Consider the following 20,653-nt stretch of genomic DNA (forward strand, 5'->3'; position numbering starts at 1 on the left):
AAAATACCACTGGATGTCTCATAACAGTCCAAGACTGAATGGACAAGCAAACACATTAATAGTGTTAGGGATGTTTTCTCACCTGGCAAAGGAGTGAGGCAGGACAGCACACTGGTGAATCCAGGGCCCTCTTAGCTCTTGGACTGGGAATTTTAATATAGTACATGGCTTCCTACATCTCTGCTTTTAGCCCGCCCTATCCCTTCCTGGCCTTTGGGCTGGTCTTACCGTAGACCACCACAGTTGCTGACAGGCTCCTCCTCTTGGCCACGATGTTGGCTGCCATACAGGTATAATTCCCTGAGTCTGAGAGCCGGGCCTGCCTGATGATGAGGTTATGGTCAGCCCTGGTGTCAATGTTCTCATCCTGTGTAGAGTCAATGGGTTCCTCATTTTTCAGCCATTCCACCTACAGGCAGAAAAGGATGTTCAGAAGTTATCACAAGAATAAACTCTCTTCCAGGAGTAGCAGGTATGCAATCCTTATATGCTAGGAGAGAAATGGATATAACATACAGAGGTGTGGCCAACCCTCTGCTTTGTGTTCTTGTCTGCTTAAAGAGTAAATATGGTTCTATTTGGGAAATAGATACCCAAGTTAACAAATTGACAATAGGAAAACAAAAAAACAAACAAACAAACAAAAACAACTTCAAATAGTCTAATGACTTTGACCCATTTTATACAATTATAACAGAGCAGTAATGATAGTAATCAGGTCATTTCCTTTTGTTAAAAACCCGATGATGATAGTGATGATGATGATGACGACAAAGAAGACGACGATGAGATACTATTTTATAGTTGGGCAATATATCTTAGAAAAATCAACACACTTGTTGGACTCGTACTTTGTGCCATGAGAGTACTTTATTGGGCAAAGTTTCAAGTCGATGTGTTTTCACTTAGGTTTTAACAGAAGCCTGATGACATAGCCACACTGAAGAAATGCAGTTTGAGAAATCATAGGATTAAACATTTAACTCTCAAAATTCCCCAGAGTTGGAGATCTATCCTTCTGGGCTGCTTCTCCAAAGGTTTACTAGAATCCATCTGGGTTTTAGAAGAGCATTAATTCCACTTGGGTCCTACTGTTATCCAGCTTTTATTTCCTGGGACACATGAGGAAGACAGGTGGATGTTCCCATTACTTATTCTTACCCAATGGAGGTACACCACACTTAGTTACTAGGTCACCAAGTATGATGCTGGAAACATTCCATTCACCATTCTTTATTCTTTCCCAGTAGAGTTGTACCACCCTTAGTACCTCTAAGTCATCAATCATGATGGTGGAAGCATTCTCTTTCCATTTCCTTATTCTTCTCCTATGGAGGTGCACAACACATAATTCCTAGGTCAATGAGCCTGGCGTTTCACATGGTTTAACTGTGTCTCTCCCCACTTTGTCCTCTACTCTACAGAAAAATCTTCACTGTCTTGTGATACCATGACCACATGTGCTATTTAGCTCAAGTTATCAGCATATGTAAAGCACAATAATCTAACAAGTGTATGGAAACTATAATTTATCATAGAATCAGGATTCCCAAGATTTGGTGAACAATGTGTGTGTGTGTGTGTGTGTGTGTGTGTGTGTGTGTGTGTGTGTGTGTGTGTGTATGTATGAGAGAGAGAAAGAGAGAGAGAATGAATCATTTGGGTACCTCCTCCAATGGCAGTGAGTATGCTAACAAGATCACAGAGAGCATGTTGCACAGGGGGTATTCTGCCATGCTTGGCCCACTATTAGCATAGCTAATTGAGAGTTTGTTTTAGCATAAGATGCTTCATTTAATTTTGTTTTTAAACCTAAAGAATTCAAATTTATCATCAGTAAGTTGTATCTGTCATATAACAGTTTGACATAGCAAAGATGTGCCAGTCTCTATGAAAAGGGAGTTATTTACCAGATGAAAACTTAATCATGGTCCTTCAAAAATTTCCCCAAGTATTGCTCATTCATGAATGCTCATATACCAAAAGTTATCATCATTAAAATTAACCCAACAAGGAAGTCATTTGATAATGGAAAACAATACCAAATAACAAAAGAAGAGAACTTGGAGCTCCAGAATAATGAATAGAGATCTGCAACATCCAAGTCACTCAGACCATGAGGTAAGTAGCACATTGTAGTACCAACCCCATGAATCTCTATAGGCATCACCATGATCCATCCTGGAGATTCATCATTTATTAATTATGCAGAGCTGAGGAGTATGGCTCTATTAAACAACACAGTGTAGAGAAACCCACTTTACAATACATCTGAATATTAGCCTATGACACAATGTCTTTAATTTCCAACTGGCATGGTCAATTTCAGTCATTTGTTTACCCCTATAACAAGTAATACAAACACTGACTGATCATCAGATATTATATTGAGGGTTAGGTAAAACAATTTTCCCAAACCAAGAGGGTAACTTCCTTCCAAGGCCTTACTTTGAATGGCAAGGCATAAATAAGGAAAGGGATCCACAGCCTCAACAAAAGCCTAGTCCAAGTAACATATTCCCCAACCTCTGAGATGAATGCTTCCTTCAGGGTAAACATAACTAGTGATTTGAAAAGCACTCTTACTCCTAACTCATCACATATGACAAAATTGGCACAAGGTATGTCTGAGGGCTACTTCTCTGCCTCTACTCTCCTGGCTCAGAAAGTCTTCTTTCAAGTGCCCAATAAAAAGTTAACTCCTGAACTTTGCTATTGGTAGTATTTAGGAATCACCTTTAGTATGTTGTCCTCTGTTTTCATATTCTTCTTACACAGATGTTATAGAGGCAGGGGAACTCTATGACTGTCCATAAACAAATCAGTTCTAGAGTACAGAGCCCATGGACAGTGGTCATGGAGACAGAACCTAAGATCCCCAGTGTCTGGGAATCAAAGACAGCTTTCCTGAATAAGTGGCCCAGATGAATTCAAAGCATAGTTACAAGTAGAGATCTATTTGCAGACTTAAAATCCACTGGTGGGGGGACAAGCACAAATGGAATAAACTAGGCCAACTGTACTATAAACTTGATGGAAAAATGGTCAATGTGGATAATATGAGGAAAAATAATATAAATAAGCTAAACCCTTTTACTTGATTAGAATTCACCCAGTAAACATGGCATGAAGGTAAATATATAGCTCATTAGAGAAATAGCATTAAGATGTTCATGACAATTAAACAGCATGTATTCTATATCACTATATCACTAGTAATAAGGTAAATGACAATATAATTTTCCTGGACTATGGATATAACTCAGATGGTAAGTTGTTTGCCTTGTAAGCTTGAGGACCTGAGTTCTAACACTAGAACCTACCTTAAAAAAAAAAAAGCCAGAGTTGGTGTGCATGCTTGTAATCTCAGTGTTAGGAATGTGGTGACAGGTGTGTTCCCTAAACTCCGATGCCAGTCACCAAGCCTACTTGGCAAGTTCCAAGCCTGTAAGAAATTCTGCCTTCAAAGATTATAAATGGCTCCTGAAAATGATACCTAAGGTTGTCCACTGCCATTCTTTCCCACAATGTACATGATGCCCGACCCCCAACACACACACACACACACACACACACACACACACACACACACACACACACACTTTTCTCCTTAACAACAAACATTGACACCCAGTCTTTATTCGTGTGGTTTCTTTGGTTTTCCCTGGACTGCACCGTGGGGCAGTTACCCTTCTTCTTCTTCCTTCCTCCTTTCCTCTGGAATTTCTGTAGCAGCCCGAGGACTCACTGGTCTACTATTGCTTCCATTCCTGCATCTACACTGGATTCTGCCTCATAGATCAGATGTTGTCACTTTGCAAACAGATATCATTCAGTGTGTTCACTTTTTCTCCAAACAAAGGACTCCCTACTGTGGTTTGGATTCTATCTGCTCCCCATGTCATGTCACATCTCCAAGTCACATCTCACCTCATCTCAGCTCACCTAATCCTCTCTAGTTGACTAAGATTTCAACCTCTTCTGGAAATTTAAGTCAAGTCCCTTCCACTGCTTATTCTTGACCTAGAGGCCAATTGCTGAGGCACCCATGGCCCCATTTACTTGATATTTTATACTTGGATCACACGCAGTGTTCTTTGGGATGTCTTTCCCAGTGATGCTTTCTAAATAACAAATTGCTATCACTCCACCATGCTATAACTTTCCCCTGAATGTATCTCCATTGGGTAGGCCTAAAAACTGTAATACCATTATTTAGCAAATCCTTTGGTCATTCTATGCCTAGGAATTTTCCAAAACAGAGTTTTAGGGATTGTCTTAGGGTTGCTGTTGCTGTGATGAAACACCAAGATCTAAAGCAACTCAGGAAGGAAAGTTTATTTCAGTTTACAACTTTCAGGTCAAACTCCATCACTGAATATAGTCAAGGTAGAAACCCAAGGCAGAAACTAAAGTAGAAGCTTTGTTGGCTTGCTTCTATGGCGTGGAACTCACAATGTAGCCCAGGCTGGCCTTGAACACTCAGAGATCCACCTGCCTCTGCCTCCTGAGTGCTGGAATTAAAGGCATGGACCATGATGCTCTGTTTTCAGCCTGCTTTCTTAAACAATTCAGGATCACTTGTCCAGGGTCAGCACCACCCATAATGGACTTGGCTCTCCTATAACAATCAATCAATAAAATGCCCAATAATTCCCTATAGGTCAATCTTATTGAGGAACTTTCTCAACTGACCGTTGCTCTTCCAAAATGATTCTAGCTCATGTCAACTAGACATAAAACTAATCAACACAGGAATGGAGATGAAAATTTGATAATGGCAAGTTTTTTGTTTTTCTTATTTTGTTAGAAAAAGGAAGGAAGAAAATAAAGAGGAGGAAAGGGGGGAGATCACGCCTAAAATGAAAACTAATCATGACTCAGAAACTCAAATCAACATTATATAAGCATTAAAAAACATGAAAGTTAAATACAAAACTATATAGTTAGTGTTACAGATTTGTAAAATGAAAACCCAGTCACAAACACATATACCCTGAAAAAGATCAGAAGTATTGAATGTGCATATTTAACATCTTAGTGGTTATGTTCTTTTTCTACTGGGAGTTATAGAACATTTGAGTGAAAGTATTTGTAATGTGAAAAAACAAAAACAAAACGCCTTGGCTTTAAAATATCTCTTTTAGTTATCATGTAGCACAGCAATTTTCAACAGTCTATTTCTTCAATTCTAAGCTTCTCTGAAAACTCAAAATGAAGAAAGATGCTGAGACTGAGTCAGGAGTGAGGGATTCCCAGCAGCAGACTTGTAGCCCTTGAACTACTAGCATGAGGCCATGCCCGGCCCACTGTCTTTGTGTCCCATGGGAGAGTATTCTCATCCTGCTCTGTGTGTGGCAATACAGCCCCTAGAGATTTCCCATGCACAATCTGAGCCACCACAGACACTGGCCCTGCTAAGTGTTCCACCAGCTTAGCCATACACACACTTGTGTACACATGCTCTAGGTGTTTGTACACTTTCTTTTACACTGGTTGGTAATGAGCTCCATCAATCCAACTGTGTCTATAAACAATCAACACATTAGTGCATTCCTAAAAGTAGAGCTTTTATTAGTAACCTAATAGTTTATCCATTTAACTGATGGCACGATCTTTATGAGGGAAATCAGTTTGCTATTTTCTGGCCTTATAAAGTTGACACATTGTACTTAGATTTATGGTTTTGTCACTTAGAGAAACTTTAAAACATTTTTGATGAGCAAAGTGCTTCTAATGTAGAAAATAGTGCACACACACACCAGACACACACACACACACACACACACACACACACACACACACACACACACACGCCTCACATGTACACATGCATTCAAACTATTTAGTTGCAAACTTCACTATCCTGGGGCTTAGGAAGCTATATAAATTAGTGCAGTGGTTCTGGGTGTAAGACACAGATGCACTGCCTGAGTATTAAGAGACTATTCCATTTCCACAGAGATGAGCTCACTCACATTTTTCTTTAAAATATATGGCACTTTCAGTCTCCTTTTGTTTTCCCACTTTTGCTAGAAACATTGACCTGTCTTTAAAAAAGGGGTGTTAGTGGAATAAAAAATTAAAATCATTTCATTTTTGCTTAAAAAAAATCCTTTTTTTCTATTAATATGTTATACAGAGCCCTCCAGACTTACAGGATTTTCAGCTTCCATGACAGGAATTATGGGTAAGTGGAATCTGAGGAGAAATGTAGACCAAGAGATATGTGCAAACAAGCCCTTGCTACTTAGGGTCTGACTGTCATCACCATGAGAAAGCATGGAGCTAAGGATTTCTTGCAGGAGCCATGTGACAAAGCAAGCACCCTAGCTAGATAGGGAGTAGACCCTCATCGCCATAAAACTACAGGGCAATGTCCAATCTGAGCTCTTTAGTTGACATCACCACAGAGGAGCTCAGTGTCCTCTGATGACAGTTTTCTCCCTTGCATTGGCCTCCCTGGTCTCCACAGGTGCCTTGTGATTTACTGTGCTTTCTCATGTATGTGACCAGAGAACATCCCAGAGCGTAGGAAACCCTATACAGTACTGTGATTCTAGAAATTCCTTTATGAGAGGTTGGCAGAGCTTGAAGATGCTACTTATGCTCTTAACAAAAGGATATGAGTTTTTTTGTCTAGCACTGGGGGATCAATACATCGACACCTGAGGCTCACAGACATTTACATCACTGATCCAGATGACTTCATTCTGGCAGGTCATATTTTTAACAAAGAGGTTTAACATTTCTAAAGGTTGTTGGCATCTGGCTCTTACCCTAAAGAGAAATAATTCTTCATCTGATTTCTACTTCCTTGCTTCAGATGGACAGCCTTGCTTAGGAATATGTGAAGAAACTAGTTACTTGGAGGTAATGAGCCTATGGGTCTGCAGGATGCCTGCATTCATTAGCATACTGTTGTGTACAGATGGTCTGCAATTTGTCGATTTTTCCAGTTTATAAACAAATCTGGAAACACAGACCATTGAAGACAATTAAATTTTTTTCCAGAGAGCTAGCTTCTGATTTGCCATTGCTATGTAGCTGGGGAGTGGATGGGCTTTCTTCTCTAGTAGATGCCATGATACACAGTCCAATGTGGAGGGCCATTCCTTTGGAAGAGGGGAGGAAGGATGCTTTGTGGGAGAGAATATCTTATCTGAAACGAGAGTAACCTGTAATACTTGGATGCACTGCATTGTTAACTGTCACTCATCCCACACTTTTACTAAACACAACTATGTATGGACATATGCAAAGTATAATGTTCACTGTCATTCAACAGCATATCAGCATTCTTGTGCACACAATGGGAGTGGTGTTGGTTTGGTTCCAAATCCAAAAGATATCCAGTCTTGAAGAAGGGAGAGCCACTGGTACAGGATGGCTGCTTCTATGCAGGACCCCAAACCCCATGACCTTTAAACTCTAGGTGATAGCAACCTGAAAATTTTCTTTCTTGTACTTTTCTCAGAAAATGCCAATAGCGACCATTCCTTGATGCCATCTACCATGGGCACTTTCCCTCAATCCCAGGTCTTCTCTTTGAACTGGTTAGAATCAGGGTCACATGGAATTCCTCCTATATTTAATAGATGTAATCTAAGGAGTTTCAAAAATTCTTCCAGTCATCACTTGTAACTGTTTTCTTTTTGCCCTCCTCACTCCAAGTTCCTTCATAGACAATTTTAAAATCTTACATTAGTCCATGAGAAAGTAACAATGTAGGTATCAGTTGTGACACAGATATTAGATGGAAGTGGGACTTCAGCTATTCCTGAATATATTTGGGAAGTCACCAGTATTTGAAATGGCTACATGTTCCTTCATATTATATTTCATTTATTTATTCTAGGTATGAGCTATGTAAGAGTAGTAAATGAGTCTTTCAACTATGCTTAAAAAATGGCTGAGGAAGGCACACCAGAATAGTGCTGAAGAACAGAGACAAGGCTATGTCAGTATACATGGCGTAGAATCAGGAAATGACTAGAAGGGCAGTACAGCTTACAGCATTGCCCCTTCCTCCCCTACTAACCTCCAAATTTGTCTGTGAATTGACCATGTTACAAAAAACAAGTGTGACTGAATTTCTTTGAAACAACAGAGAAGAAGAAAAATAAATTATCTTCCTTCCCAAGCAGCTGATCTCAGATGTGTACAGTGACGTGGGTAGAGACAGAGGGGCTAGCAGAAGTAAAGGCTGGGGTTATAGGAACAAAGAGGAAGCTAATATACTTTTCTACCATAGGACATTGGTCTAGTCAAGTCAATCAATACACTTGAACTCACACTGTGAATTTTGGTCTAAAACATAGTCCTAACCTGATACCAATAAGATCTAGTCTTGCTTGGGCAATGACCAAGTGCTACTCTTTTACAATTCATGTGTGTGTTTGTGTGTGTGTGTGTGTGTGTGTGTGTGTGTGTGTGTGTGTGTGCATGCACCCATGCATATGTATGTATGTGTATACATAAGTGCATATATGTGTGTATGCATGTGTATATATGTTTATAAGTATGTGTCTGTGAGTATATGTGTCTTACCCCAGTGTGTGTGTGTGTGTGTGTGTGTGTGTGTGTGTGTGTGTGTGTGTGGTGTTGTGGATCTAGTCAAGAACCTTGTATGCATTTGGCAAGTGCTCTACCATGGAGTTACATTCTTATACAGGGTTTCTGTCTCAGTTTCCATTGCCATGAAGAGATACCATGAAGACAATTCTTATAAAGGAAAACATGTAATTGAGGTAGCTGGTTTATAATTTCAAAGGTTTAGTCCATTATCATCATTGTGGGGAGCATGGCGGCTGGAAGCATGGCAATGTGCAGGCAGATACGGTGCTGAAGAATTCTACATCTTGATCCAAAGGCAACAGGAAGTGGACTGTCTCACTGGGTATGGTTTGAGCATATATGAGACTTCAAAGCCCACCTCCAAAGTGACACACTTCCTCCAACAAGACCACGCCTACTTAAACATGACGACAACTCCTAATAGTGCCATTCCCTTTGTGGGATGGGGGAATTTTCTTTCAAACTATCACAGTCTCATTATGTAGCCCAAACCAATTTTAAACTCTTCTGTCTTCCAGGTGCTGGAATTAAAGGTATGTGCCATGTGATCATTATTTCCCTAAATAGTTATGTGGCCTAAATTCCTTTTAAATATTTATGTTTTTGTCCACAGACAAGTGCTACTGTCAGTCTAGGGCAAAGAAGGATTCATGAAGATCCTTATCTGATCAAAGTACTCACAATAAGCGACTGTTGAGCTCTCAGCCCCAAACAGGACCTCTGTCTCACCCTGAACCCAGAGTCCTGGGAGCATTATGTAAGAGAGGGGCAACATATATAAGAGCCAGAGGATAGGGAGGGGTGCTATGAAATACTGCTTACCCAGATATAACTTGGTCAATACAATCACAAACATACAGCAACAAATGGACACATACAAACCTGGGCCCTTCAACACTCCATCATGGATAGAGGAGGTACTCATGAGACTCCATGATCTTCTGAGGAGCTACTGACTATTAATGATTGATACGGGAGGGGATAGCATTTACTCAATCATGTGGCCACAAAGAACTAGTTAGAAAGTAAGGGTTCTGAGGGAAGGAAGGAGATAACAGAGGCTAATGGGAATAATTATAATCATAACAGATACATGTGTGAATGAAAATGTCAAAATTTGAAAAAAAAAAGAGAAAGGTAAAAAAAAAAATGGAAAAATTAAAAAGAACAGTCACATGTACATGTTCCACCCATGCTATACCAACATTGTCAGGCAACTTAGAAATTGACCTGCATTGTGATATGAGGACAATATTGAAATCTAGTATGTATCAAGAATAGCTATACCTACCCCCTCCAAGTTATCTGGAGTTTTATTTTGCTTCTTGGCAATGAGTAAAATGAATGGAACAAAAAGCCTCTGAAGTTTTTCTACAGTGATCCAGTTCAGAATCTTAATACATGTACATATACTGACTGTAGCCAAGTCAATGGGTGGCCTATGAGAACACATTCTGTTTTTTCCCTATACCAGATAGGAACATAGTTCTGAAGAGGAGGGAGCTATCTTGTGGCCATTTTAAAAAGGGAGAAGACATCACAGGTTTTTAGTGTCTTTGTCTTCAAAATCTAATGCAATATCTTGCTTGATCCTTACAACTGGAAAGGAGATAATACAACTCTTTCTACTTTGTATTCTTTATGGTTTGTCAAAGGCTACATGCATGAAATTGGGTTCTCAAACATTGTGTGGACTGTCAAGCTTTTGCCATTTCCTTAGGCTTCTCAGTGGTCACATGAAGCACTGCTTTCTAATATTTCCTGCAATCTGACAAAGTATTGTCACACACATCTTAGCTGGGACTCAGCGATCTCCCTAGGGACAAGCTTGTGCTCAGGATGGAACACACCATCCTCTAAGGTTGGTTGAGACCATCACTTGCTCTGTCACTTGTGAGTTAGGTATTAGCTGTCCTTCAAGTTATTTCCCATAGTGCCCCTGGTTCCTTCAGTGTGTGCTTTTCCTCACAGGCTGGACAGATTGATTTTGAAAGCCACCTATACTGCAGTTTCTTCCATTTAACTCCCCTTACCTGATTACGCATCACAAAAAGACGTAGGAATGTGGCCACACTGTTAGTCCACAGAAGCAGCCCCAGACAAGTGACAGAGACTTAAGGAGCTCAGCCAGAGCACACTAATGGATCTTCAGGAAGATGATGGACAGCAGCCACAGAAGCCCCAGCCAATGGTGAAATACAGGGTTCTTGTGGGCTGTGACTCCCATCAAACCCATTGTTCTTGTACTTCCCAGCTTCAGGTACAACAGTGGGCATGGCTTTGTGCTATTTAAGCTAATGATTTTATAAGCAAATGGTCTCTGGGAAAGGGCCCATCCTCATATACTGCTTATGATGGCTAATTGTCACAAGTGAGGAATGAAACATGTAAAGGGCTCACAAGAATGATGGTCAGAGAATATCATGCAGATGCACTATAAAGAGAAGGTCAGGGAAAACATGTAATCAAAGGTTGAGTGTAAATGATGCCTGGGCCACCATTGCTTTACTTTTGAATTATCCAGTGTGGTGGATCTTGTCATCACTAATTCTACCTGTGCTCAGTGTCATCTGTATAGATACATTCTGTATCTCTGCCAAATTCTAACTCCCCAGCGCTCTAATCAATGTTCTGGTTTGAATGTGAGACATCCTCCACAGACCCTTGTGTTTGAATACTCAGTCCCAGGCTGAGACTGTGGGATCATTTAAATATTGTTCTTTGCTAGTGGGCACAGTGAGGTAGGAGCCAGCCTTTGAGGGTTACAATCTGGCCTTCCAGTTAAGCCTTCTGCTTCAGCATCTGCCAAGGTATGCACAAACAGCCTTGCAAGCTCCTATAGCCTCAGGCCAGAACACTGCCACAGCTATTGCTGTCCAGCTATAAAGGACAGAACTGGCAGCTAGTCTTCTCTTAGGTGTTTTGTAACACTGGCAAAATAAAGTCACTGTTTTCCAGCATGGTGTACCATTAATTGGAAAGCACTACTTGGGGGTGGAGAGATCTAACATGGATACAGAGCTGCCACCGAGGGAGGAAGAGCTATGTGTACACTCATATCTCCACTCATCATCTCAGGTTTGTCAAAGGGCTTTCAGGTGAGAGGATATTAACTAAGAGGTCCCCTTTCCTGTTTCTCCTTATTATACAGTGCATCCCCAAGGGCTCGGAAAATACCCATTTTATTACAGATTAAAGCAGGGAGATTCTAAATGCTCATAACACAAGCTGACACAGTTACATACAACTAGATAATGATACACAAGCAGACAGCACCCCATACACACAAAGGCACACCAAAACCTTCTTCCGTTCAGCCACAGTGCAAGGCTAATCTGGGAATGATCTGTGTGGGAAATGGAGGGACAGGTACTGATTAGCTCTGCTCCATATAGTGTGTGGCAAAGGATCAATTAGCATAGTTTTGGGTTTTTTCCAATGACAGAATACAATCATCAGAGAGGCCAGCTCACTGCATTAACCACAATGAAACCAGCAAAGAGTACCCCTGTGCAGACATGTGACTCAGAGTTAATGACACTTAAAGAGGAAAAGACTCAGGGCTCATTCATTTTCTGTTCTTTTGATGCTTATACATTCCAGACAAGTTTGCTTTGAGCCAATATATGCAGTTAACACTAAAGAAGAAAATACACACGGTCAGAAAAAAAGATCATGCCTACTATAATAACACAACTTCAAAACAACCAGATTCAAACTCTCAAGTATTGCATGAATAGTTTATGCACACCTGTAGTGGTTCAGAGAGAGCTATTAAGGTTTAGACAGGAATCCATGTCACCTCTGCTGTTCCCTCCAGAGATAGATTACAAACAGTTCTACAAGCCTATGTCTCAGCCTGTTGTTACAGGCTCTGAACAGAAATTCTCTGTGGAGCCCTGTCCTGCTGTATTGGAGTGGTAGAACTCAGTGGCTCCCAGCACTTGCTTCATGAGCATTCCTAGGACAGACAAACCCACAGACCTGCCAATCACTCATGATCAGACAAGGACAAGGTAGACTAAGATGTGCTTTGTGCATCAGGCAACAGATTATGTATTCAAATTGTATAGCAAAACAAAACAAAACAAAACAAAACAAAAACAAAAAAACAAACATGCAATTTTATTTAATCATCTAACATGTCTGACAACTAAAGAGAAAAAACTGGAGAGAAATGCCCAAGATCACAGATTAATGAGACAAGGTAGTTCTTTTGAAATTAACATGATTATCTAATATTGAAAGGAATAGTAGACTCAATGGAACTTCATGGATGGATAAAATCAAAGGGGAAGGGGAAAAAGGAAAGAGAGACTACTATTTTTACTTATTTTTTGTTGTGCTACTATGTGTTAGACTATTCTAAAAGAGGGGGACAGAGGGATCCCAGCAGAGAGATCACCAACAGTGTGATAGTAATCCAGGGGAGAAATTACAGTGACAGACTAAGGATGTGTATACAGTAGAAAACCTACATCCAAATTTAGCTACTCAGATAGAATTAATAGAAACATGTCTCACTTGCTTTGTTACTTCAGAAGAAGAATATCAAAAGTTGAGCTGTACTAATAAAAACTGGCTGAATTATCAGGCTTGTCTCTAACATACAAAAAGCATCCTCAAATCAATAAGAAATTGATATTTGAACTGATTTATGTACTTGAATAGAGCATTTGTCAAATGCAAAAGTGTGAGGAGTCATCCAAGCAATAACAAGCTCAAAATTACAAATTGTTAGTTCATAAAATGGAAAAAATTTCATCCATTCAAGTCAGCAAAGGTATAAAGAAATAAAGGTTTCATTCTTTCTGATAGTATTCTATGTGATGATTAATGCTGTCAACTTGACAGGTTCTAGAGTCACATAGGAGACAAACCATTCTTTCTTTACTTGCTGATTGATGAGACCTTACAATCAGCTGTCTCACACTTCTGCTACCATATTTTGCCTGTCACGATCGACTTCCCCTTGAACCATAAGCCAAACTACACCCTTTCTTCTTTTAGATGCTATGGTCACATATGTTATAACAACAAGAAATGCAACTAAGATAGTTTGTATTAGGATAAATGACCCTACAAGTTTAACAGGAACTAAACACACTTGGAAAATCGGTAAAACCCTACTATTTCTAGTATAATAATCATTACTATCAAGAGATATTATATGTATATTACAATGTTAATCACAACTTTGTTTATTATAGTACTGAACTAAGGGAAAACACAGTTGGAAAATCTGTAGAACCCTACTATTTATAGTATATTAATCATTACTATCAAGAGATATTATATGTATATTACAATGTTAATCACAACTTTGTTTATTATAATACTGAAGTAAGGGAAAACAACCTATCTTTTGCCAATCATTTAGTTCACTTATGTCATGCTCGATCGATGGAATGGAATGTTGCCTTCAAAAAGAACAATGCCTATTTTAATACACGGGAGATCTTAATGACACAATACTGAGTGGAAAAGCAGAACACAAAGCTTGTTTTTGTTGTCTCTGCATTCAAGCAAATATCAGGAAAGCAGTTAATCAAATGTTGTCTTGGACTTTTTATGGATGTAAGTTTTCTCTTACAGGGTCATAGATCAGAGTTATTTTCTGCATGAGGTTTTCATAAGAATATCTCTGGCTTTCTGAACTACAAGAATGGCTACATGCTTGTAGGTCTATTTGTGCAGAAGTGAATTTTTAGTTCCAGGTCAGGGCACTTAGTTTTGCATGTTGTATTCTTCCAGACTTCACCTTCCAGTTGTAGCATCTTCCATACAAAGTTTCCAAGACTGATTTAGAACTACACCAGCAGCATCACTGAAACAGGATGCTTGGCCAGCACCAAAGGGCGATGCAGCATAGGAAATACATATCTGTTGCTTTAAGGCGGTAAGACTTCTAGGCTATTTGCTCCTTTGTCATAATCTAGCCTGTCCTATTTTCTACAACCTATATGACGTTTATAAGCAGATAAAAGGCTACTTTCATCATACACACAAATCCATGATCCCAAGTTTGGAAAAGCATTTCTATTATTCCTAGCCTTTTAAAATAGCAAACAAATTATCTTATATTGCTTATACGTTTATTCCTTAAACTAATACATAAACTAAAAAAATAATCCATTGGTAGATGACTAGCAGGCTAAGTGGCTGTCCCAAGCTGCATTTTATATTCATGGCTATCCTTGCATGGCTGTTTCAGACAACTCTCTGATTTTTGCAAAATCAATCAGGCACAATGAGCCTATATTGGAACAACAGCTCTGCCTCCATGGAGGGGAATGCAATGAACCTACATTTCTTTGACAGGTCATCCACACTTCAGTTGACCATGCAACTTCATTAACAGGACTGAGCTTTTCACTTCTGGTTTTATTGTTTAAATAACATAGGTTGTTCCATGGGTTATGAACATTCCAGGAGGGATCTGGAAACAGGTGACTTTGCATATGCAACCTGTTTTCACTGGGGAGGGTGTTTTCATTTCTCACTTTAATCAGCCTGGTCAATTAAACTGGATGTTTTCCTATTTGTTTTCATCCAGTTTACCACCTCGTCTTTGCATTTTGCTTTTTATGAACTATCTCAGAGCTGCTATTCAGGCTACACAACACTACTGGGAATGTTTAAAAAATAAACTAAATTGCTTTCCTGATTTTCTTTCTTTAAAAAAAAAATGAGTTCTTGAAAATTAGATTTCTCAACAGCTTCTACGCCATAACCCTTCCTTCCTTTTTAATTTAGATTTTGGGGAAAATTCATAGTGAGCAGGGGCTCTCGGTTTGACAGTAAAGCACATATATTAGGATTATAGAAGTTGTCCATGAAAATAGCACTTGTTTGTATATTTTGGGTGAGAGGCAACAATCTTATAGGTCAAACTATAAAATAACTTCACAGTTCTTGAGTTAACATGAGGCCATTTTGCCCTTTGACTATATCTGATTTCCCATTGCGGTCAATAAGTGGAGTGCAGAAGCGTCAGAAGTATCGCATCAGGACTGTCAGCACCCTGGACTCAGCAATCAATCCTCTCTAGATGGGAGATAACATCGGAGCTGGTTTCATGGAAAGAAGGTCAAGCATGCTGGCTCACTCTGCATTTGCTTATGACCTATTCCTTTCCACTTAAAAGTCACACTTCTCTTAAAGAAACAAAAATTACCAGGAGACATTCTACTCTGTATTTTCAAGCCTTTCACCTGCATTTTCTGGCATAAATAAGACATATCCAAACAGATGTCTACTCAAGGCTTCTTTCAATCATTTAGCTAAGTGACCCATACCTGGGATAATAACAAGGGCTTTGCATTGTAGAATAATTATGATTGAAGGTGTTTCCCCCTCTCTCCCTTACCTTTACACACATCAGCTAGAGCATTCACATCTCTCCTTCACCAGCATCACCCTCAGCGCCAGAGTGTGCCATGCTTGCAGACCAGAACAACAAGGAGAAGGGATACCTTCTTTGTTTCCCAGGGGAGTTTCAGCTTGCCAGTTATACTCACGTTACCTCGAGGACAAAAGGCTCAGACAATCAAATGGATCATGCGGCCATTACAATCAATGTGCCAATCGGTCTAGTACCCCGCCACTGCAGAAATGTGAGCTGATTGGATCTGTTTTCGGAGTTCTACTAATGGAATGAAGGTCAGAAAGGATGCTTGGCCAGGAAGTGCTAAAAGATCAGATAATGATTTTCTACCTGGCATTGGGCTGTCTAGAGTGGAAAAGGTGTCAGTTGCTCTCCAGCTTGAATGATGCATCTTGTATTGAGCAGAAGCCCCCACTCACATCTACTCTTAGTGAATTTGCACATGCTGCTGGTCCTAAGCAGTTCCCCTAATGATTCCCTTAGGAATGCATTGGGGGGGAAAAAGTCTTGCCTCTCCAAAAGGCTTGCATCTACAGATTGAACATTTATGGTGTCTTTTCCATTTTAGAGCTGTTATTTTTATCTGGGTCTTGTTTGGGCTGAAGTATTAGTGGAAGTGTGATGAATGCACTTAGCGAGGCCTAACATTACCTGCACGGAGTTCTGCATCTTGCTCCCTCCCTTATAATGAGAAACTGCAATGCATCATGTTTTCCCTTTTCCTCTAAGTGTCTATTTTGCTTGAAACCAAGACTTACCCCTTAAAGCTATTTTTACGCAAATCATAGGCTGCGGGTGCTCGTGCACTTTCTGATCCGTGTGCCTGCAATCCTGGCTAATCCTGGCAGAAGAGCCTTATCACCAGTGGGCAACAGCTGCTTTAGGAAATGTTTTAAAGTCAGGAAGACACAGTGCTTGCCTGCACAACTCCAGACAGGCATGGAAAGATTGACTACAGATACGCTGCTAGACCCACATCTTAGAGAGGACCAGCTTTCACTGAAATAACTAGAAAATGACCATGTACGATTTTTGTCAACTTCATGTCCTATGCACCTCTGCTATGAAGAAACACAAGAGGTGTAAGGAATCATACCTCCTATATACTTCATACAGAGGAAATGTTCAATTTGACACGCACCCAGGAGATCAGTCAGCCCCCAAAACAAAATCCACCATCTGAGAAGACAATGTTGGCATAATGATACTCGACCCTTGGCCAGAAAACCTTGAGTGGCTGCAGGGAAGCTCCAGGGGGTAAGAGGAGGTGGAATGTATTCATTAGGCTACGAGAAATGCAGGTTTCTTTAATGGAGCCCAGACAAGAAACCTGCAGAGTGAGAAATGAGAAATCAACCTAGTAGACACACTTTTAGGTATTTGTTTATTAAATGATACTTGCTCCATCTGTGACTGATGATTTCAGGGAGATGGACAAGGCTGCAAGATCCAGGCACACATCTGGTCTCCTGGCTGACAGGGCTGACATCCTTACCACTTGGGACAGTTAGATGCCTTCAGGGTGTCCCAGGAATCTAACACGGCACTGTCTGGCAGGAAGGAAAGCTAGCCATAACACAGATATCACAATGGTGGGTTTCATTTTCACTTCTTTGGCTTTCTGCAGACTGGACAAACACAGAAATCCCTCCTGAGAAAACTAATCCCTAACCACATCAAGAACACGTGAAGTACTATAACTGACTCACCCAACCCAGGAGTGGGTTTAGAAGCAGCCCACTGGTCCTCTGTTTTCCTCGAAAGAGGTTTCTTTAGTTTGGTCATTGGAAATGGGAAATGGACACTCTGCACTAGTATTTACCCAAAAGCTCCTCAACATTAGGAAGTCTGGAACACTTTTCTGGGTGAAGCCACACAGGGTAGACAGTATTGCCTTGTAGTTAAGTAAAATGAGTTGCAGAATTTACAGGCTAGTACTCCTTGATGCTCATATTTTGAAATAGGGTCTTATGTAGCCGGGACTGGCCTTGAACTCACTGTCTTCTTATCTCTCCAACATGAGTACCAGAAATACAGACATGTGCCACCACGGTTGGCTTTAAAAGTAAATGTTTAATGTTCTTATTCACCTTGGAATCTCAAATTATGATCAAAAATCCTAAGTAAACACCTTAGGCCTGGAAGATGGCGGCTTGCACTAAGTTCAGTTCATTGAAGAAGAAAAATAAGAAGCCAAGAGAAGTTGGGCATTAAGGAGTTGGTTATTATTAGCTACAGTTTGCTGTAAACAGATAGCCCCAGGGGAGGAAATCCATCTATTCCCATACCTCCCCCTGGTTGACTAGTCCCCTGGTATTACTCTATCTAGATAGATCACAGTATGTGTACAGCTTTGCTCCCCTCTGGCTCCCTTCTTTTCCACTTCCCCTGTTTTACAATGTAAACTAACTCCCAGCAGAATCAGAATGATGAAGGGGGATCTTTGATTCTGCATACATTACAGGGATCAGCAGCTAAATGCTGGGTGATAAACACCATCAGGGCATAGACTGCACCAGGAGGAAATGATCTTTAATGGAGTTGCTCTTAGAAGAATCTGCATGTGGCAACGCTAAATACTGTGGTCCCTGTTACGGATCACACGGCACTAATGTATGAATATTAAAGAAGAAAACAGCAGAGAAGTGAACATGAGCCAGCAGAAGGAGCCACCACAACAAAAACTATATCGACAGCTTTCCTGCCTGTCACAGGGCCAGCTCTAGGCAATCCACAGCCAACAGAATCATTCCTCCTAAATCCATCCTTCCTCCCTTGCTGTGTTAATCCCATGCTCCTGGATCACCCTCTTTCTATCATGTTGGCCAACAAGAATCAGAGCTCAAAAATAATTATTTAGAGAACATAAATCTGATATTGCCCCTGGATATTTGTATTTTAATTGGGTGGGTGGGGAGATTGAATCTAAAGCATGAATCTCCAAAAGTGGACCTGAAGGCAAAACAGGGTAAATGAAGGTTAGGGAAAGTATGGGAATGTATTCACTTCCTGTCAGTAGAGTTTTTGATGCCTGCTAGTTCTTTTCCTCTGGGTTAATGGCTAATGGCTCTGTTGATTCCTTTTCTTTCTAAGAATGGGTGGTGGTGGTGGTGGTGGTGGTGGTGGTGTTGGAGGGTCAGAGGGAGTTCCTTACAGTTTGAGTGCACAAGGCTTTCAGCATGGACACAGTGTACTCTTAGCCATGTGGTGGAATTGTTCAGAAGTCATTCATAGTCGATATATATACCTACCATGGGCAGAAAAGCTAGCTACGCTCCTATTACTCTTAAGACAAGGCACACCATCCTGCCTCTGTGGCCATGTGGGCATGTACATACATGTGCTGGCAGCACGACCTTGAAGACTCAAGTTAAAGAAGAAATAGAAAGGCTGGGTTGCTGCAAGGCAGTCAGCAGCCAGAGTCGATGGTAACTGAGATGGATCCGAAGCTCCAGCACACCCGTATAGCATCACCTGCTCTCCTAGATCTATCTTGTTCAAATTTGATCAGACTGTTGTGTCATCAGAATAGCAACAGACATAAATCTTCATTTCAGAGAACTGATCACATACCTAAGCATAGAGGAGGTCACTCTACCTACTGTGTTGTTTAAACAAATCCATAGAGGGATCCTGAGTCGTTTAATCATAGTGCTGTCATTTAGTTTGGGTAAGCATATTTTCCCTTCATTAGATTTAATATATAATCTCATTATAGAAATATGACACTCTGCACTAACTCTCAATTCATAAATCAGCTTCTACTTCTGGTTCCTGAGGCCCAAGAATGAAAAAAAAAAAAGTGACAAAGTGTGGTAAAAATGCATAGCACAACATTATGTCAGCCATTTGGAAGTGCTACCCTGCCATTCATGTCTCATCTGCGTCGTTAATTTTTCCCAGTACTATTTACATAGTACTATTGTGCTAACTTCTATTGTCCTCTGCAGGCAGACATTTGAAATGCCTGTAAGTCATGAATCATTCCCAAAGATCACATCCTAACTTTTACCCATCTAGTCATATGGCCTGTTCCTGCCCTCCTTCTTCTCCCCTTTCTTCTCTTCCTTCTTTCCTTCCTTCCACCTTGCTAAGATCATGAAACATAAGGATATGCATAGATTACTAATGCAGCTATCTATTTAGGGAGCACTTAGAAGATAGCTTGTCCTTTTCTGGCTTTACATAGGATAAGAAAGAACAGTAGATACATCCCTTGGGTTTAAAGATAGTACAATGCTTTGGGGGAGAGAAGACTGTTTTATTAATACAAATAAGAGTTTCTCTATACACACTCTAGGAAATATACAGTTAAAAGGCACCACTCAGGAAATATCTATTTGCTCATATACTATGTGCAAGTGTTATAGTACCAGAGGGAAAGGTACCCTGACTATCAGAAGTCAGGCTATACCTGCAAGTGTTACAACTCTGGAGGCAAAGGAACTTTTACTGTCAGAAGTCAGGCAATACCTACAGCTGTAAAGGGAAGGTATCCTGGATACTTACAGTTACAAGGAAAAAGGTATTCTGAGTTGTCAGGAAGTCAGGCTACACCTACAGCTATGAAGGGAAGGTATCTTGGAAACCTACAACTGTGAGGAGAAAGGTATCCTGACTTGTCAGGAAGTCAAGCTATACCTGAAGCTGTGAAGGGAAGGTATCCTGGATAACTAAAGCTCTGGAGGG

General features: G+C 40.4%; 1 protein-coding gene across 7 annotated transcripts in view; it reads right to left on the bottom strand.

Moving 5' to 3' along the window:
* Positions 1-20,653, bottom strand: part of Unc5d (unc-5 netrin receptor D) — a 548,490-nt gene that overhangs the window by 110,672 nt on the left and 417,165 nt on the right. For all 7 annotated transcript variants that reach the window (XM_036209478.1, XM_036209477.1, XM_036209476.1 and 4 more), the window contains exon 5: positions 229-409. In XM_036209478.1, the coding sequence (XP_036065371.1) occupies positions 229-409 (181 nt within the window). The remainder of the gene's footprint in view (positions 1-228; positions 410-20,653) is intronic.

This window comes from Onychomys torridus, chromosome 17, assembly GCF_903995425.1.
Source record: "Onychomys torridus chromosome 17, mOncTor1.1, whole genome shotgun sequence".
Lineage (NCBI taxonomy): Eukaryota > Metazoa > Chordata > Mammalia > Rodentia > Cricetidae > Onychomys > Onychomys torridus.